We start from the raw sequence: 19,431 nt of genomic DNA, 5'->3' as shown, positions 1-19,431 counted from the left end.
GTTTTCACCACCAGATTGGCTTGACACCAATGACAACCTAATGAGCGTCATGCGATATTCTGGAATGAGGCAAATGAAACGAATCCCCGGTGGATACAAGAAACATCATTGGATTTGTTTTTTTGGGCTGCTTTGATTGCGGTGGTGGCGGCAAATGTTTGAGCTCAAAGGTTGACGTACGTGACTCTAATCAGCTTACAAGAGCCGAACCGGAGGAGTCGACGGCCAACTTGGAATAAGACAAACCTGGGCAAGCGAAAGACGAGCCGAACCTTGAAATATGGTTGAAGGGGCGAGCCTAGATTGGTGAATGTTATCTCAACCGTGAAGGGACAATTCAACATCTTGCATCCGCAATTAAATCTGTTAACGTCGGAGTTCACTTCGTCGATACACTCACGTCTAACTGCTTTTAACTTGTGTGATTAGACCCACCCAGTTAGAATGAATCGTACGCCCTGTAGTTTCGAAGTCTGAGATGCTGACTTCGACAACAGACTTCGCATATATAACGAGTTTCTAATCAAACCGAACACCGCGAATGAGGGCATGCACAACGAGGTCACGACAATGACATTGGGGCTTGATTGACCGTTTCGAAAAGAGAAAAGGAAGGGAATTGACACTCACCACTTCCGGCTGACGCGGACAAGACATCAACTCCTGAAACCTGTCCGACGAGGGGGTGGCGGTGGCCGAGAATCGAGACAGGCTCCAAGCCCTCGTGGTACGGAAGAGTCAAATACATTTGGGAATGGGTTCCAAAATAAATCCTGCGTTCTCGATAATGAATCGAGATATATTGGTTATAAACCATCGTAGTCACATCTGAATATCGGGAGACTTTTGAGATTTGAGTCCTTCCGAGAATAGATTGACCGCCAGAGGGACATATTTTGGAAAGGAACGTTACGGGAAGAAGGGACGCATGAAACGACAGAATTAGTTCAAGTGCAAATTGACAAATTCGGACTGTCGTGGCTTCCCACGATCACGAGCTGTCGTTGCTGCTCATCACCACCACCACCACCCACTACCACCAACAAAACCTCTTCGCATTTCTCTCATAATCATTGATCATGGTACGCTAAAACCGCTTCAACTTACCACACCAAACATATGTAGCTAACCTTTTCTCAATCCTCTTCCGTAGTCCGCCCTATTCAACTTCCAAGCTCTCCTTCTCGTCATTCTCCTCGGCATCTGCACATGTACATATGTACGCGCAGTCGCACCCAGTCTCGTCGACCGAAACAGACATGGGTTCGTACTCCATCTTACTTTCTCTTTCTCTCGTAAATAACAACTACTGATTAACATTTGTGTTACTCCATTCAGATTCCCCGGTCTAGTTTTCAAATCAGCTCGAATCGGTCCGTATTTCTCCCTGAAAAATCTGTATGACGCGTTGCTCATAAGTTTCTACCTCCAGGTGAACGATTGTCTCCCTACGTCGCACTGGCATGCGTAGCAATGGCAATCACAATCCTGCTCGAATAAAAAGTACACATTAACAACAGAACAAGAGAGACTCTAATGTATGACACGAAATCCTACACATAATAGAAGACACTGGCATACCCCAACGCATCATCAACCTAATTATACAAATCCGACGTCGACCGCTGCGTCGTCTGTTCAACAACCGAAGTCCCATCTACAAACCTTGCCTTGAACAATACATTCGCATTAGTAAACAACCCTTCCTTCAACGATACAACAATAAACTGCGATCCCTTGAACCTCGTCCTAAACAGTTGACCAATATTTTGGGTATGCGAAAGATCGAGCGCGGCGTCGATTTCGTCTAGGATATACATTGGTGCGGGTTTAAATTGGAGGAGGGCCATGATGAGCGAAAGAGCAATGAGGGATCTGGTAAACAATCGGTTAATTGGTTACTTCGCGAAAGATGTTAAATTTGAAACATACCGTTGTCCGCCACTTAATTCTGTCAAGCTCTGTTTCCAGACTGAACCCAACCTAACCTTGACCTCCAGGCCATCCATCAAGTCTTGTCCCTCAGGTGGTTGCAGCTTTGCAAAATTACCGGGAAGTAGCTCCCCAAATATGGAACCAAAGTCACTAAGTTAAACGTTCATATATATCACTTCTGAGATGAAAAACACTCACGCGCTGACTTTATCCCAAGTCTTTTGCAACGCATCCCTCTTATGCGCATCAATTTCCTCAATCCCAGCTTCAATCTTTTCTCTATCCTTCACCACCGTAGCCAACATCTTTTGTAGACTCGCTTCTCGTTTTTCAAGCCTAATACAAAATAAAATCAGAACTTTCAATAATAAGACAGCTTTGAGAGCGTACTGTTCGATCATGGCAATGGCTTTCGGATTAAGATTCTTCTTACTCGCCGCCTGTGATTTTTCCAATTCCTGTGCCTTTGCACGAAGTTGATCGATATTCCCAGTTGAGAAATCATATTGCGTATTCGCTTGACCAAACAAACTAATAATCCAAGTTAGCAAATATAAGATACGTCCATCCATTCTCCAAAACGTACTGTTTATCATGCACAATCCACTCATAACTCTTCTCCAAATGTTCCATCCTATGCTCATTCGTCGTCTTCTCCTTCCCCAACGACAGAATCTTATGATCCACCTCCTGAAGCATAACCTGCGCATCAGTAATACTACTCTTCCTAGCCCTAATCACTTCTTCAAGCGATTTAAGTTCAGAATCAAAACGCCCAAGCGTATCTTGTTCCTCTTGATATTTCCGTTCAGCTTCTTGATATTTCGCCTGTAAAATAGGTTTTAATGGAAGGAGGTTTGGTGAGTAGTCAAATACGAACTTGATACGCTTCGACTTCCTCACTCATTCGAACTAGTTCTTTTTTGAGAGTAGAGACATGAGCTTTAGCTTCTTCGAATTTCTTTTTCTCCACTTCAATATCCTTCTCCTGTTGTTCTAGGAAAAACAATCAAACACATTGGCATGATTCTCGTCGAAAAAGACAGACCTAATTCAAGAGTCGCAGTTTGATGTTCTTTTTGTTGAGTTTTGACAATCACCGAATGTTTCTGAAGCGCAGCTTTCTTCTTCGCGATCTCTTTCTACAAACATGAGATTTAAAAAAAGAAACGGAATGAATGAAGCAAATACCTTAAGTTCATCCGTTTTTCCTTCTTTGTTATTCTTAAACTCGTTCATATCCTTCTCCAATTTCGCACATTCAACTTGCGCATTCTGTTGTTTCTCTCTCGCCACCCGAACAGCCTCTTTCAATTGTTTGATATTCTCCTCCGCTTCATTAACATCCGCCGCAATCTATAAAAAAAAAAAAAATCACGAATCAAGTCATCTCAAACTTTGAAAGAAGAACTCACCCTCGAAGCATTACTGCCCCCAACCTGTTCCTCAACCAACTTCAACTCATGTTCCCTAATCTCCAAATCCCTCTTCCCCGCCCTCCACTCCTCCCTCACCTTCTCACTCCTCCCCCCCTCCTCCTCAACCTCCTCCAACTCCCTCTTCACCTCCCTCAACTCACTCTCCACCTCCAACAATTTCTGAACATCCAGTAAAATCCTATTCCCACTCGGCGCCGAACCCCCCGAAAGTGAACCTTGAGGATCATATACGTCTCCCTCTATTGTTACAGATCGTGTGTGAATGGATTGGTGAAAGGTAATACGTTTAGCGGTTTCGGCGTCTGAACAGATAAAGGTCGAACCAAAGACGTATGACATGGCTTTAGATAACTCTTCAGGATATCCAACTAAAGAAAGCGCCGTATGCACTTTTCCTGGTGCCGTCCGATTCGCAATATCAATTTTCTAAACAAAAAAAAAAACATCAATAAAAAAAAACAAGAAGCATGAAGAGTGGCACGTACATTTTGAGGAATAGGATACGACTTGATTTTCGTCAAAGGAATCATCGTAACCCGTTTCCTTAATCTCCCATTTTTCAACAATTGATTGCCAACATTTTCATCCTCCACAATAACATTGAACAATTTACCCCCCGCAGCCACTTCCAACGCCGTAGCCTTATCATAATGCCTTTCATCCAGTGAAGTGAGCTGCGCAACATAGCCTTTGATCTTTCTACGATCGAATCCATGATACGGATCCGAATATTCAAAATTCAACCGAGGCAAGCTCTGTTTCACTCGTTCGCGTCTCTAAATAAGGATGGTCAGCGTCAAGTTTAAACATGGAGAAAAAGACAGCGCATACCTCCATCAACTCCCTAACCCTCTGCCTCAAAGTCGTCAATTTCTTTTCAAGTTGTTCTTCCACCACCTGACTCCACCGACTCTTCCCCAACTTTTCTCTAATCCGTTCAACAAGCACATTCATATCCTTCAATTTCTTCTGACCCTCCCCTGCCTCCCTCTCAAACTCCTTCATCCTCCTCTTCAACTCGACCAATTCTTTCTCTCTCATACTCAACTTGACTTTCGATTGTTCTTCTTCGGCTTTTCCTTGAGCGAGTTGAGCTTTCGCTTCAGCTAGTTGACCCATATAACCACCGCCAGTATTGGTTTTATCTTGTTTGGAAGAGACGCCTGTGAGGAGCGTTTGTAAGAGTTCTTCTGATTTTTGTACATCGGCTTCAAGAGAGGCGTATTTGTCTTTGTTGGACTTGTGTGCTTCGGTCATCTGAGCGAGTTTTTGTGTTTCGTTTGTGATGGCTTCTTCGAGCTGCAATGAAACGAAATTTCGTAAAAAGGAGCGATGAACGTAACGTAAAAGGAACGTACATTCTTAATCTCGTTCTGAATATCCAAGAGAGCCTTTTCCTCTTCTTCGATAGTAGCATCTTTGATTTCTGCCTGAGTCCGAACTTTAACCATCTGTTTACCCAATTCCTCAGCAGCATCCTTCAGACGGGCCAATTTACCACCCTTCTTCATCTCAGCCTCTCTCTTCTTGACGACATCATTGAGATCCTTTTCCGCCTGTTGACATTCCTTGCTCGCCTTTGTCTTATCAGCCTCAACGCTCTTTTTTTCCTTTTTAGCCTCGTCAATCTCAATTTCCTTTTCCGCAACACGGTTCTGCGCTTCAGAATACTCCCAAGCACGTAACACCCTACCAATTTTCTCCAACTCCTTTTCGGCTTTTGTAAATTCGATATACACCTTTTTCTCACCACGCAGTTTATTCAATTTCGGTGCGATTTCTTCTCGAATCTGTTCATTAATCTCATTGACGCGTTTTTCTTTTTTTCCCATCGTCTTTCTAGCTCTGTCTTTTTGAGATTCGAACATTTTCGTTCCTGCGGCTTCTTCGATCATACCAAGAATTTCTTGTGGGCGCATGTTCAAGACTTTTGTGATACGCCCTTGCATGATCAGAAAGTTGGGATTGTTGATGTTGAGTTGAACGCCTTGAAACATGTTAAGAATCGCTTGTTGTGTTGTTTTGTGTCCGTTGAGTAGCCATTTCGTTGTATTCGGAAGCGAGAACTGTTTATGGTGTGTCATTAAAGGAGACAAAGTGGAAGGAGACGAACAAGGGACTGACCTGGCGGGTGACGGTGATTTGAGGTTGGTTAGCAAAACCAGCAGGCATTTGATCTTTGTTCTGGGTATCGGTGTTGTCAAAGACGATGGTGACGCTGGCTTTAGTGATGCCTGCTTGACCGCGTTTGTAGATGAGATCTTGTTGGGTCTGCGCTCGCATCTGTAAAGCGCGAATAAGAGAGTGAGAAGCATTGGATATGAGAAGTGACAGACCGCAGAGACGTTGGTGATACCGAGTACGAAACATATCGCGTCGAGGATGTTGGATTTGCCCGAGCCATTGAGGCCTGTGATGGCGTTGAAGGACGGGTCCCAACCGCTGATCTGGGTGCGGTTGGGGTAGGATTTGAACCCTGTACGCTGGTGAGCAGAGGAAGAACAGAGAGAGAAGACTGACCGTCGACGATGAGTTCTTCGATGCGCATTCGTGTCGGGGGATGAGCGCAAGGGGTGCGGTCATGTGACTGACGCGGTCGTTAGCCATCAATTGAATTGCCTGTTTTCTGCTCCACGGCGACATGGATCCATGGCTGGCTCGCAAGCCACTGCCCATTCTGCCAAAGGCATCGGGCGCAGTCGAACACATCCCCGCAAAACGCACGCACCCCTCTGCTGCTGGTCAGATCATACGCAGAGTCTCTAATATCTTCAGAAAACGCCCCTCGGCACTCGCCATCTCCCGACCCAACATGTCCAGGATCTACGAGTCTAGACATCTCAGCCAGGACTCACTCACAGACGAGGAGGACGACATTCGCAGACCGAGTGGACTTGGCAGTGCAGCCTCCGTCTCTTCTCTCCCACCCTCTCCCTTTGCGCCGACACACCCCGTCTCATATCCCGTGCGCGCATCGAGCACCCCCAATCTCCTCCTCTCATACACTCCCCCTCATACCCGAACTCCTACACCGTCCTTCTCCCTCTTATCGATCCCTTCGGAAACCATCGCCCTTGTCTTCTCCCATCTCTCCAAATCTGACCTAGCCCAAGTCGTCAGGACATGCAGGCTATTTTTATCCCCTGGTCGGGTCCTATTATACACTGACGTCTGTCTAGACGATCTTCCCCAGGCGCGGCTAGAGGGTCTCGTCGCCTTATTGGCCTCCAGGCGCGATCTCACCGACCTCACCCGCACCTTTACCTGCGAGACCTGGCCTCCATTCTTCCAACCCACATCATCAGGCACATCATCAAAATCGCGCTCCTCCACCCTGTTCGAATCACCTTTCGACCCTGAGCTCCAACATCGCAACACTCTTCTCACCGCGACATTCACCCTCGCCTTTCAACGCATGTCCAATCTCACGTCACTCATCCTCCCATCATACGATCATGATCTTCTCGCTCATCATACCGCATTTGGCCTCCAGAGCATCACATTCACTTGTTCGACATTGTCAAAAGAAGAAGCACATGAACTCTTTGCTTGGCTTGACGGCCAGACAAATATAGCTACATTGATGTTTCCCAAGTTGGCGCAAGATACCGATTATGGATCTCTCGTGGAACCAGGGCCAATCCCCATGCGTTCCACCTCTGTTTCCATCACGACCAGACCAGCGACATCAAATGGAGTATCCACACCGGCGGCACAGGGAAAGAAATTCCTTGTGGCGCCATTCCTCGTTCCCCTCTCCACTGCATCTTCGCCGTCATCAACAAAAACAAATTTCCACTCTCGATTAGACTCTTCTCAAAAATCGAGGCCGAAATCAGCATTACCCACATCTCCTTCATACGCTACTTTTGCCGAAAGCGCCAACTCTTCAAAAATCCCATTTCCGTCATCAGACAAGCCCGAATTTAATCAACTTCGTTCTATTTCCGGTAACTCCGAACGACAACACCCGCCACACCATCGGCATTCCGTCTTCTCCCTAACCCTCCTCCCAAACCTAACTCGTCTTCATGCACCACCTTCCCTCGTCATCGCTCTCGCTTTTTCTTCTGACCATAATGGCAGAGGACATCAACGACCACTTCGTTTTGTACGTATCAACATAACGTCGACGTTGTATTCTGGTTTAAGACCGGCAACTATCATGTCTAAATTAATTGGGGTGACGAGATGTTTGGGTCTTTATTTTGGTGAGAATGTGGATAGGAGGAGTGTTGAAAAGGTTTTGGGATCTGCGGGAAGTTCGTTGGGTGGAGTGCGAAGGGGTGGTGATGTGGTAGATGATGATGATGATGTTGACGATGTTGATGTTGATAATAGGAGGAAGAGGAGGAGAAAGGAATTCAAGTTTGGAGAGGGTGAATGGAAGGGTTTGATCGAGTTGGATGTAGGTTTTGCACCTGGCGGTCCAGGGAGTGATGAGGTGATTTGTTTTCCTTTCTTTCACAAAAATACGAAATCGCTCATCTTCTTGTATAGAAGTTGCATAAATTAATTTCATCAGTTATACCTCGATACCCCTACCTCCGTACCCTTCGACTCCTCTACCTCCCAACACCATCCCCCTCCTCCTCATCAACAAATCCCCCAATAAACAACAACCTAAACATCCCTTCACCCTCAGGTTCGATGATATCCCCAATGACGCCAACGACACCTCAACAACGATCTTTAAACCATTATTATCCACCGAGCTTTCATTCGTCGAGTTCGAATAGTCTTACGACGAGTATGAGGAGTCTTTCCAAGGGCGTTGTTGAATTAAAGGATTTGTCGCCGCCGGAAAAGGCGTATGTGAGGCAATGGAGTAAGTATTGTAGGGATTTGGAGTGTGTGGTGTTTTTGGATGGGGCGGAGTGGGTTAAGAAAAAGTGGTGATGATTTTTTTTTCTGGGTTTTTTTTTCGACTTTCCTTCTTTAAAGAATGTTTTGAAAATTCTTTTATACCTTCTTTCTGCCTTTTCTGTTATATCCCAGTCATATTAAAAAGACCTTTGATGCTTTGATTTATTATATCCAAAGAGACATCTTCGTATATCCCTCACCCGTCCCTGTGTCTAGTTATTTTAATCTACTATTATTAGCCTTCTTTATGAGAGCTTTTGTTTTTTACTTATTATTATATATGGTTTCGGGTTTTTTATATATATATCGATATCAACAAATTTATCCGATTCAACTCCTATACCTGAACTCATTCGATCTCAACAAAGTAGGCGGTAGAAACTGTCAATTTTGATCCATTGGTAAGTGCTACTACTTTTTTTTTTTGCCCCTGTTATGACCATATACGCCTCCTTCGATTTTGAATTTGCCCGCAAGCCTAAACTGCTAATACAAGTAAACAAAAACAACGCGAGATGCCCATTTGACGTAACCTGGGGGGGACTCTTTACGCGCTAAAACACGACTTGTGTCCTGACCAACCTCTCCTTGAACTCGAACAGTACGTCGTATCATATGCTATTTTCCAATTTTTGACCCTAACTGCCATTATTTTTAGACATATCTGACATGCCCGGGTTACTCACAAAACCAGCAAAACAAGCTATATTCAATGCAGCAAACGAATCAACACGTATTCAATCACTCATTGCTACTGGTGCACAAGCTCACCTTATTGATGAGATCAGAGATGTGGCATGTAATGAGGGTAATGATGTGCGGTTGGCTGATGGGAAACAACTTGAGAGAGAGGCTTTGACTTTTATTTGTAATATGAAGAGAGATGCATCTTTAGGTCTTGTTGCTGCTATTGAGAAAAGGGCGTCTAGGAAGAAGACGATGAGGAATATTCGTCATGATGTTGCTCGGAAGTTGGCTAGGGAAGCTAAGGAGCGGGCGGTAGTGGAGAAGCAGAGTAATTCTTAGTTATGTTCATGCGATCGGTAAATTATTTACCTAGTTCTTCCTTGCTAAATATCACGTTAGTATCAGTGAGAGTTGAAACAGATTCTCCTGCTGTCGCAAAGTCACGGAACCTCTTTCTAACATCTGATCGTGGGAATAATTCAGAATCACATTCCTTTCCTCACCAATGTCAATCGCGACTCTCAATATACCTCTACACGTCAAATACATTCAAAATCTGGGTAAAAGCGATGACGAGTTAATGTATCACTTGACTGCGCATCTTCGATTAAATGCCGTATATTGGGGATTGGCCGCGTTATGTGTGATGGGACATAAAGAAGCTTTGGATCGCAGTGAAATGATTGACTTTGTTATGAGCTGCTGGGACGACGAGGCAGGTACTCTCTTATTTCTTTGTTGGTTCGGTCGGTCGCTGAAAATGGTTTGTTAGGTGGATTTGGCGCACATCCGGATCATGATGCGCATTTGTTGTCGACATGTAGTGCGATACAAATATTGGTCATGCAAGATGCTCTCGATAGACTTGATATACCTCGCGTTGTCAACTGTACGTTTTCTCTTCCCCCAAATCACGGCTATTCAATTTTACTTTTTACTGTCTGGGCACTTTAGTTATCGCGTCGTTACAACAACCTTCAGGCGTGTTCGCAGGAGATTCTTTTGGAGAAATCGATACACGATTTTTATACTGTGCTGTCAACTCTCTATCGTTACTCGGTCAGCTAGATAAGATGGACGTTGGAAAAGCAGTGGAGTATATCCGGCATTGTAGAAACTTTGATGGTGGATTTGGGAGTCGAATTGGGGCAGAGAGCCATGCCGCACAAGGTAACCCTTTCGTCATGACTCGAAAGACTCTACGGACTCATCAGTTTGATAGTATTCGTCTGTGTCGGTTCGCTAGCAATACTTGATAGACTAGACGTCTGCGACGCAGATACGCTATCATGGTGGCTATCGGAACGTCAAATGGACAGCGGCGGATTGAACGGTAGACCACAAAAATTGGAAGATGTAGGTCAATTCGAGTCAGCTGTCGAGGACCGCTCTTAACTCGATTTGTACAGGTGTGTTACAGCTTCTGGGTACTTTCGGCGCTATCGATTTTGAACAAATTGGAGTATATTGATTCGGATAAACTGATATCATTCATTTTATCCGCTCAAGATCCTGAAGGAGGCGGAATTGCTGATCGTCCGGGTGATATGGTTGATGTGTTTCACACCTGTTTCGGAACTGCAGGTACGTGGGAGTACATTTCATGGGTGCAAGGTACATATATATATATGATGTCCGGTAGGACTGTCGCTGGTAGGATACCCGGGTCTGGAAGATCTAGACCCAGTGTACTGCATGCCTGCTAAATTAATTGAAAAGATGGGACTGAGGAAGGCATGGAAGGCATTGGAGCGGCGTAGCGGATAGCTCTAGCACGTAGAAATTGCTTTGTCCGGAGGGAGCGCCCGAATAGGAAATTGGTCGGGTGAGTCATTGACCCTTGGGCGGTGTCGGCCGGATCCGGAGTAGCGAGGTGCTTATATAATGCCGTGGGGTCGTCTTTTACGCCGCTGGACGACGACCGCGAGCATCGACCATGGCAAAACCACTCGGACGGACTCAGACTCTCTCTCAGATACAATCCCCGTCGACGCCGCCACCCCAGGAAACGAGCGACAATAATGACTACTGCGATATTCAAATCGACGACTGGGAAGACGGCACCCAGCCTCTTGATGAGGATGTTACCATGGACGAACCACAGGTATGATCATCTCTTTTGCCATTCTCTTTCAAACTTCTGAATCTTCCAAGGCCACTCTGGGCGCTACTCTCAGTGTCTCTCAGGACGCAAAGCAGCGACGGCAAGTTTCGCCTGTCCCTACGGAACCGGACGATCCAGACCCAGAATTTATATCAAACCAACTGGCAAGGCTCAAGATCAAAGTCAGAGATTTTGGATCGTATCCACCGTATGCTATGTCCTCCCCTCCACCGCCTCTCTCAGCCACTTCTGTCGCATCTGGGCTTGTTGTCTCGCATCACAATACCAATACCAGCGCGTTTGCTCCTTTGACCCCCGAAACGTTTGATCCTTATAAAGGTCTGGGAGAATTCGAATACCGCCTTCGTCAACATCCGCGCACACTACCTATTCCTGGCAAAACCATTCGTAGGTTACTCGAAATTGGATGGATCAGCGAAGATGAAGTTTCGAAACGATGTAGTGAGGAAGATAAAAAGAGTCTTTGTGAATTCGATGAACGCAACAGAATCAGAGCGCTGAAGTTGTCTGAATTGCGAAAGCGAAGGGAGGTTGAATTCGGGTTGAGCGCTGATAGTGAGGAGACCGGAAGTGGGTTTGCATGGGGATTTGATCCTAAGACAGGAGCGTATCCGTACCTTGTCATGCGGTACGATGCCATCCCGAGCTATGCGGAACGTGACCGGCTGGTGACGGGCGTCCGTCCATTGTTCGTGACGGTGGATAGGGTGATGAGGATGGCGATGGCCTCGGAACGTGAACGCGAACGCGACAGAATAGAGGCCGAAGAAGCCCTCAATCAGAGAAAGAAAGACGAGGAGGAAAAAGAGAGGGAGGAAAGTCACAGAATTGAAGTCGAGATGCTCGAGGAGAGAGCGAAAGAAGAAAGGGAGGAGGCAATGGGACGAGCAGCTGCAATTCACGAGGGTATCAAAGCCCCCACAACACCGAGTGCAGGTACAATTAAGCTCCCTCCGACGGGTAACAACGTTTATTCGACTCCAACAGCGAGGAAAAGATCACCTCAACAAGCTTGGGCGGATGATGAACCAGATTCTGGGGACGAGAATGAAGATTTGGAGGCCAAGAGATTGAGGTTGGCTCGTTCCCAATCGGAAACATGGTACGAAAAGGAACGACGCGAACAGCTTGAGAAGCAGCAACAACAATCCTCTGATGACCAAGAAATTGCTCTATACCAACCGCCACTTAACGACACATCTCGATCACAATCTCAATCCCCACGCAAACCCATTGTCTCGCCATCGCACTCTCGTAATCCGAGTAATTCTAGATCATCTCCTTCAAACCTTCAATCAGATTCGCAGTCCCAATTTATACCTCCGGAAAAACAATATCCAGCGCCATTGTCAGCTTATGATCCAGAGTTATATCCAGATGCTGCGAGCGTAATCGAAAGTCAATCACAATCACAACAAACTCACTACCCGCATTACTATCATCATCATCACAGTCAGCGTGAGGATACTCCACCCATTAGCGGTGAAGGAGAGGAAGAGGAGTTGGAAGATACGAGACCTAATGCGTTGAAGAGAAGTTCGAAGAAAGGGTTGAAGAGAGGTTTGACTAGGGGTAGAACATTGGTTCAGATTTGTTAAGAGAGGATATGTCTCTCGCTCTCACTCGCCCTTTTATGTCTTCCTTCAATTTTTTTACTCTTTTCTTACCAATGTGGATTCCTTTTCTTTTCTTTTTCTTCTTTGGCATTCGGTACGGGACGGTTTTCTTTTTCTTCGGTCTTTGGACCGGTACATAGGTGTACAATACATACTTATTGATGCGGCGTCTCGAGGATTGTTAAGGCTTTTGAGGTCGAAGTGCAACATTATACGCTATCCGACGCGTATAGTAGTGCTTGTACTCTGGTCGCTGACCGATGTTCTGTCTAGTTCTTCGGACTCATTCCGGAATATACATGGGTTTTGGGGTATTGAATCACAAAATTGATTATGTGCACTGGAGTAGGAATTAGCTTGGGCGGGAGTCATGTGGCGCAATGTGATGTCGCCCTGAACGTCCAGGGACATTATTCCCGCAAGTTGGCCATCACGCTCACCGACCGTTACAAATTTCTGACAAATTTCGTTACTTCAGCTGCCATTTCAAAATGGACTCTGTCAAACATTTTCGATGGGGAGGCTTCGTTATCAGCTTAGAAACCGCTGCGGACTGGACCACTCGTATCACTGGCCTAGAAACCAATATTCGTCAATACGGTGCCATGCAAACAGCCATTCGAGCTAAGGTTCACCCTTTCAAAGCTGAATTCAGGTTGGTTGGAGATTCCCGGGAGGAATTGGCGTATATGATTATTATGCAAGCTGAGAGGCTCGAACACTACAAGAGGGACATCCCTGTGGCACAATTCGAAGAAGGAGAGAGGGAGGCTATAGCTAGATCGTTGCTAGAACTTGAAGGTCAGTCGATAGTCATTCATGGAATTATTTAGCTGACTTCTGATTGCAGGAGTAACCGACTATGTGTTCAAAACGGTTCATAGGGGGATTGCGAAACTATACAACTAGGATTCCTTTGTCTCTACGTAACAATGGTCATTTCCTTCTTGCAAATCTCCTGACTTGATTTCACCTCATGTTGGTCGGAGATGGAAACCAGCAGTTTAATTTCCTTGGATATGTTTTTTAAACTGACGCTTAGAGTCTCCGGAATGATATGTTCGGGCTAGTTGACGTCGCTCGGGAATGCATCCACTGGCACAAAAGCTACTCGCATTACTACCATCATTATTGCAGTCGACACCAACAACGTGAGGATGCTCCACACTTAGCGGTGAAGGAGAGGACGGCGAGTGGGAAGATGCGACATCTAATGCATTGAGGAGGAGAAATCCGAAAAATGGCTTGAAGAGAGGTTCGAGGTAGAACGTTGGCCCGAATTTGTTAAGATAGGATACTTCTTCCATTCCCTCACTCTTTATCTATTCTTCCAGCCTTTTCTTTCCCTTTCTTCCTTAATTTCATCTTGTTTAATTTACTGTTGTTTTTTCTCTCATTGGTATTTGGAAAGGCGTGGTTCATGTTTGGCCTTTGGACCGGTACGTACATAGGTGTCAAATACATACTTATTGACGCGGCACCTTGAGGACCGTTAATGCTTCTGAAAAGATTTTGGCCGGAGAACAACAACATACGTTATGGGCCGATGCGTACCTTGATCCTCAGGCTTGTGCTCCAGTCGCGGCCTGATGTTCCGTCGGAATATGCGTGTACGAGACGTGGGGTTTGAAAAATGCTCATACATATTTCTCTAGATCTACGTCGTGGTCGTTGTTCGGATTGATCAGCCTGAGGTGTACGCGAACTTCAACTGCTCGCGATCCCTATTAAGTATTCCGGTGAAGTCTAGCAATTTATTGTGTCATTAGCTTGAGTATGAGGACTAAGAAAGAATAACTTTATAATAACTTGACACCAGATCAAGATTCCTGGACTTCTAATAATCTGCCGGCAAGGCATCAGTGATGTGGTGCCACGTGCGATGCCGAATTTATTTTTGGTGAACTTTCACGCGTTCACGTTCAGGTTCAGGCCTTAGCTTCAGGCTCAGGGACGTTGTTCCCGCAAGTTGGCCTGCCGTTGGTTTGACAACACCAAATATTGAAAACCGCGTATCTCGACTGCCATTCAGAAATGCACTCTACCAAACATTTTCGATGGGGAGGCTTCGTTATCAGCTTAGAAACCGCTGCGGACTGGACCACTCGTATCACTGGCCTAGTAACCAATACTCGTCAATATGGCGCCATGCAAACAGCAATTCGAGCTAAGGTTCACCCTTTCAAAGCTGAATTCAAGTTGATTGGAGATACCTGGGAGGATCTGGCTTTCATGGTTGTTATGCAAGCCCAGAGGCTCGATCACTACAAGAGGAACACCCCCGTGCCACAATTCGAAGAAGGGGAGAGGGAGGCTATGGCTAGGTCTTTGCTAGAACACGAAGGTCAGTCGATAGATATTGACGGAATTACTTAGCTGACTTCTGATTGCAGGAGTAACCGACTACGTGTTCAAAACGATTCATAAAGAAATTTCGAAACTATACGATTAGGATTCCTTCGTCCCTACTTAACAATGGCCATTCCCTTCTTACAAATCTCTTGACTCGATCTCATCTCATGCTCGCGGGCGAGATTAATAATTTTCTCCTTTTCTCTCTTTGGACATATTTTTTTTCTTAAACCGACACTTGAATCTCTGAATATTACCTTTGGGCTAGTTGAGGTCGCTCGTGTCTTCCAGCCTTTTCTTTCCCTTTCTTCCTTGGTTTGGAAACTTATTAATGCGGCACTTGAGGACTGTTAAGGCTTTTGAAAATTCTGTGACCGACGTACAACATACGCTATCCGATGAGTATATTAATGGCTGTGCTCCAGTCGGCTCTGTTCGCTTTTACCAATGTTCAGTCTAGGTCTTCGGATTCGTTTCGCAATATGCATATGGATGTACGAGACGTGGAATTCTTTATCGAGGTCATTGTTACGATTGTTATACGCAGACTTCAACTCCTCGTTCTTCTTAATCCAAGTCTTTCAAGTTACTTGTGATGCTTCCTTTGGTATTTGAATTACGGGATCTATGTTGCGCATTGTGGTCCGAGATCTTGTACTACAATAGCAGTTTATAGTACTTGTACCTTGAGCAGGAGCGTTAAACAGGATAACTTGACAATAATTTGACATCAGACAGACACCAGACGAGGATTCACATTCTTCCTAGATTCTGCCGGTAAGGTATTGGCAATCAAGTCAATGATGCGGTGCTACGTGCTAGCGATGCCGAATTTCGGTGAACAATTCAGGGACATTATTCCCTCAAATTGGTCTGTCATTCTTTGAGAATCGTTACAAATCTTGTTTTCCAACCATCACTTAGGCATGGCCACTGTCCATTATCGGTGGGGGGGCGGGGGGTTGGTTATCAGCTTAGAAACCGCTACCGACTGGGCGTTTCGTATTTCTGGCAAAACGTTTCGTCCTCGTCAATATGATGCAATTCAGACAGTCATTAAAGCTAAGGTTAACCCTTTCAAAGCTGGGTTCAGGCTGGTTGGAGATACCCGGGAGGAAATGGCGTTTATGGTTATCACGCAATCTGAGAGGCTCCAAGACTACAAGAAGAACAACCCGGTGCCGCAATTCGAAGAAGGAGAGATGGAGGCTATGGCTAAACCACTGTTAGAGCGCGAAGGTCAGTTGATAATCATAAACATAACTGCTTTTTCTGACTAGTGGTCACAGGAGTGAACAACTACGAATTCAGGACAGTTCACGTGGGAATCTAAAACCAATTAGAAAATATAAGGCTAGGACTTCCTGGCTTGTTTTCATATCGTGTTCGCCCCGCAATTTTCCTCTGGTAGCGCATCTTGATATTTATCAAACCAACGCTTAGAGTCTTTCTTTCTAAGTAGGTTGATACCTTGCGTTGGACTAGCTTGGTCATTCGTGACTTGGGATAGCGTTCAGCATAGCATTTGTACCAAGTCCCACCCATATAGTAGGCACTTATTCATCCTTAACGCAACATTGTGCGAGGGTAGCACTCTAGCATAAACCACAGTAAGGGCGCGTGCCGCTCGTGAAGCCATAAACGTAGTGCCATAATGAATGAGACTGGTCCCTGGAGGAATTTAATTGGAATGAATAGACCGTCAAAGGCCCTAGCGAGTGTATTGGATACATTCTTGTTCATCCCGCATCATCATTTCTTCGCCTCCTTTGAAACTTCCCCCAACGTCTGTCAACAGGCTTGTGGGTCGCGGTATCGGATCAGCTGCATTTCGTACTCGATCGGAAAAGTTTCCCTGAATCTGAATGCGCAATGTTCGAAGAAGATAGTGTCATCGGTCGAAGACGAGCACGACCAATAATTGTTTGCCACTTCCATGTTTGAACTTGGAGAAGCCTGGGAGGAGAGCAGGGACTAGGAAGAGGCGTTAGGTTGGCGCAAGTCCGTTTCTCTTGCCTGGACGCGCATTCGATAATCATTGTCCAGAGACCTTGAAAGATGAATAAAAGGTGAAGGGATAATCGGATCTATAGAAAGGTGTGCGAGCCGCCGGTATTTTCAAAATAGAGTTCATCATCCACGTCGTGCCTGAACGTCATATTCCAGAGGACAAGAGAACGTGCGTTGGGGCGTGGATATTCTTGCTAGGGTCCGGGTAACGACGAAAGTGAATCGAGGCTCCATCGTATTCGCCATTGGAAAAAATCACTGATCAAGGACCGGCTACAATCGATATAAAGTGTTTGGCGGATAGTAGGTTGAGTAGAATGATAAAGCCATGAAAGAGTCAAGTCGTATAGGCCATAGAGTGGAAAGAGTAGTTCTCGTACACCTCGTAACTAAACCTGAGATTCTATAAGTCGTTACATCCGAAATAAATGCACTCACGCGAAGATAGTTGGCGTAGAGGTTCGACTGCATGGCCCTCAGTTATCTGTGTGTCCGACGGCCCGCCAGATGCCGGCACACGTAGTTGAAAATTGGTAGGCATAAGAAAGACAAGCGAAGGACCTCAGGGGACGCTCAGACGCGGGTACAACGTGTAGAACTGGTGTAGAATGATATTCTTTGCCAAAAGTTACCCCGTACACTGTGAGCCGAGGTATCTGCAGGTGCGTGGTCAAAACATGAATCATAGAGTGTGAAGTCGGATAAGGCAAGGAACTGACCGAGAAAAACCTCCGTTAGCTTGAGAACATGGGCAGGTCCGTCCAGATATAATCTTCATTTGGTCCAAGCGAGAAATGAAAAATCAGAAACAAACTCAGGAACGCGGCGAACGCGGCGTGACCACATCGTGCATTTGGTATCCGCCCCTTCACCCGTACCGTCCCATCCCGGAGTCTCGTCCTCGTTCCCTTTCTCGCTGTGAAGCGCACGGACCCGTTTTGAAAGTAGATGTTGTCATATACATCATCATTCTGACCATGGCATCCCCAATGGTGTGTAGAACCCATTTCGCGGAAATCCACAGCCAACGACTGGAGTACGACCGGCTTCAAGTACATATCAACCAAGAAAAGAGTATAGCTGAAACTGAGAACACGCGCCACTCTATCAGATGCTAGTGCGTCGTTTCGCCTCTTCATCAATTGGAAGGTGTTTTCTCATCATTCTCACCTCCTCAGGTTTCGCCTTTCGAGTCCATGCGCTGGCGAATTGTGGTCTCACCATGTTTGATGCATACCTCGAACATATTTTCCTGGCTTGAGCAGCCAAGAGCTTGCCGATGGATTGAAGCCCCTTTTTTGCGTTGATGGAGGCTGGTGCTCAGATCGCTTTCCGTCCAGTCTATCTCTTTCTCATTGACCAGAAGTGTCCGCGATGAGTATCAAAGGCGACCTTGAAGAATTTATCTTGTGCCGTCCCGTGCCGTCCTGGATGTTGCTCCTGTCCTCAAAGTCGATGCCCTCTCCAGTCATTTTCGTTCTTCAATGTATTCGCTCTATGTATGAGCATTTACATATCGACACGTCGCGTATATGCACAAGCTGTGAACTTGTTCTGCTTGTAACGTCAAGTTCTCGCCCTGATGCAGGATAATAAGTGATCCTTCGGTCTCGTCTTCACCGACACCTCAATTCTGAGATCATATCTCCCGGTGCTATTTGCCATCGAATATCTCCCTCTATTTGAATCCTCTGCCTGCGCGGACAAACGATCCTTGTGGTGACTTTTCGTAGTGCCATTCATCATGATTGTCTCCGAACAGGACGTGTGTTTCGAGAACTTTATTGACATCATCGCGTAAAAACAACTCAGATATTGTGTTCTTGGGATCACATTTTGAGGCACCAGCTATCATTGTTCGAGGTAAATCGTTTATCGAGTATCTTTCATCTTCAGACCTGACGAATTTTTCAGAGGTTCGACAATCTTGACGTCCAAATTCACCCCAGCGCGGGCATCAAGTAACTATACAAAGGCCATCCATGGTGGTGGTTCGAAAGCTGCTCTGTTGGCTGGGCTCACAGCAACCAGGCACCTTATAAGGATACTCCGGTTCAGCACTTGTCGCGGTCACAAGACTTCGTCGTTGCGAAAATAGTATTCTGACTCAACATTGGATGAAAGCGTGTGTATCGGGAATTGAAACTTTGACGTGCGCAAAATAACGTGGAAGACCGTCTCCCAAGTGCGACTCGAGCTCGACTGCGACGTCCGGCGATATGTTCTGCCTTCTTTGGCTTGCGAACAATAGACCTAATGTGTATCTATGACGTTTGGAGTTGTATGGCTTGAGTTGGTTTCGCTGCCCCAGATTTCTCGAGCTAGCCTCAAGAAGTTTTCAGCCACAAAATGGAGGCGTCAAAGGGATCAGCGCAGGTCGTAAACCCCGCCCGAGGTGGTC

General features: G+C 45.8%; 7 protein-coding genes across 7 annotated transcripts; 6 read left to right on the top strand and 1 right to left on the bottom strand.

Annotated features, from left to right (window-relative positions):
• Positions 1 to 1,002: 1,002 nt before the first annotated feature.
• On the bottom strand, positions 1,003 to 5,929 carry AGABI2DRAFT_211585 (hypothetical protein). The gene is made up of 18 exons (XM_006456494.1): positions 5,895 to 5,929; positions 5,711 to 5,850; positions 5,499 to 5,657; positions 4,733 to 5,440; positions 4,206 to 4,673; positions 3,860 to 4,150; positions 3,351 to 3,800; positions 3,127 to 3,291; positions 2,984 to 3,077; positions 2,816 to 2,931; positions 2,522 to 2,763; positions 2,326 to 2,466; positions 2,134 to 2,271; positions 1,933 to 2,085; positions 1,433 to 1,875; positions 1,339 to 1,373; positions 1,154 to 1,263; positions 1,003 to 1,082 (listed from the first exon to the last, which is right to left on the bottom strand). The coding sequence occupies exons 1-15, from the start codon at positions 5,920 to 5,922 to the stop codon at positions 1,599 to 1,601; spliced, it is 3,570 nt and encodes a 1,189-aa protein (XP_006456557.1). The 5' UTR covers positions 5,923 to 5,929; the 3' UTR covers positions 1,003 to 1,082; positions 1,154 to 1,263; positions 1,339 to 1,373; positions 1,433 to 1,598.
• An 86-nt stretch (positions 5,930 to 6,015) lies between these two features.
• AGABI2DRAFT_122451 (hypothetical protein) lies at positions 6,016 to 9,266 on the top strand (the record flags this gene model as incomplete). Its single annotated transcript, XM_006456493.1, has 3 exons — positions 6,016 to 7,818; positions 7,875 to 8,202; positions 8,899 to 9,266. 3 exons carry the CDS (start codon positions 6,016 to 6,018, stop codon positions 9,264 to 9,266), a joined length of 2,499 nt encoding a protein of 832 aa, XP_006456556.1.
• Positions 9,267 to 9,427: 161 nt separating this feature from the next.
• On the top strand, positions 9,428 to 10,759 carry AGABI2DRAFT_211583 (hypothetical protein). Its single transcript, XM_006456492.1, has 6 exons — positions 9,428 to 9,646; positions 9,700 to 9,816; positions 9,882 to 10,097; positions 10,150 to 10,283; positions 10,337 to 10,511; positions 10,570 to 10,759. The coding sequence occupies exons 1-6, from the start codon at positions 9,433 to 9,435 to the stop codon at positions 10,692 to 10,694; spliced, it is 981 nt and encodes a 326-aa protein (XP_006456555.1). The 5' UTR covers positions 9,428 to 9,432; the 3' UTR covers positions 10,695 to 10,759.
• Positions 10,760 to 10,824: 65 nt separating this feature from the next.
• Positions 10,825 to 12,174, top strand: AGABI2DRAFT_181140 (hypothetical protein; the record flags this gene model as incomplete). Its single annotated transcript, XM_006456491.1, has 3 exons — positions 10,825 to 11,031; positions 11,082 to 11,988; positions 12,040 to 12,174. Coding segments are annotated over exons 1-3 (1,209 nt in total), but the record flags the coding sequence as incomplete, so codon positions are not given.
• A 985-nt stretch (positions 12,175 to 13,159) lies between these two features.
• On the top strand, positions 13,160 to 13,577 carry AGABI2DRAFT_122448 (hypothetical protein; the record flags this gene model as incomplete). Its single annotated transcript, XM_006456490.1, has 2 exons — positions 13,160 to 13,469; positions 13,519 to 13,577. 2 exons carry the CDS (start codon positions 13,160 to 13,162, stop codon positions 13,575 to 13,577), a joined length of 369 nt encoding a protein of 122 aa, XP_006456553.1.
• Positions 13,578 to 14,702: 1,125 nt separating this feature from the next.
• AGABI2DRAFT_122447 (hypothetical protein) lies at positions 14,703 to 15,120 on the top strand (the record flags this gene model as incomplete). Its single annotated transcript, XM_006456489.1, has 2 exons — positions 14,703 to 15,012; positions 15,062 to 15,120. 2 exons carry the CDS (start codon positions 14,703 to 14,705, stop codon positions 15,118 to 15,120), a joined length of 369 nt encoding a protein of 122 aa, XP_006456552.1.
• Positions 15,121 to 15,946: 826 nt separating this feature from the next.
• On the top strand, positions 15,947 to 16,353 carry AGABI2DRAFT_122446 (hypothetical protein; the record flags this gene model as incomplete). The annotated part of the gene is made up of 2 exons (XM_006456488.1): positions 15,947 to 16,259; positions 16,310 to 16,353. The coding sequence occupies 2 exons, from the start codon at positions 15,947 to 15,949 to the stop codon at positions 16,351 to 16,353; spliced, it is 357 nt and encodes a 118-aa protein (XP_006456551.1).
• Between the last annotated feature and the right edge of the window lie 3,078 nt (positions 16,354 to 19,431).

The sequence above is a fragment of the Agaricus bisporus genome (genome assembly GCF_000300575.1).
Source record: "Agaricus bisporus var. bisporus H97 unplaced genomic scaffold AGABI2scaffold_13, whole genome shotgun sequence".
NCBI classification, from domain to species: Eukaryota; Fungi; Basidiomycota; class Agaricomycetes; order Agaricales; family Agaricaceae; genus Agaricus; species Agaricus bisporus.
This window is presented reverse-complemented; position numbering and strand designations above follow the sequence as displayed.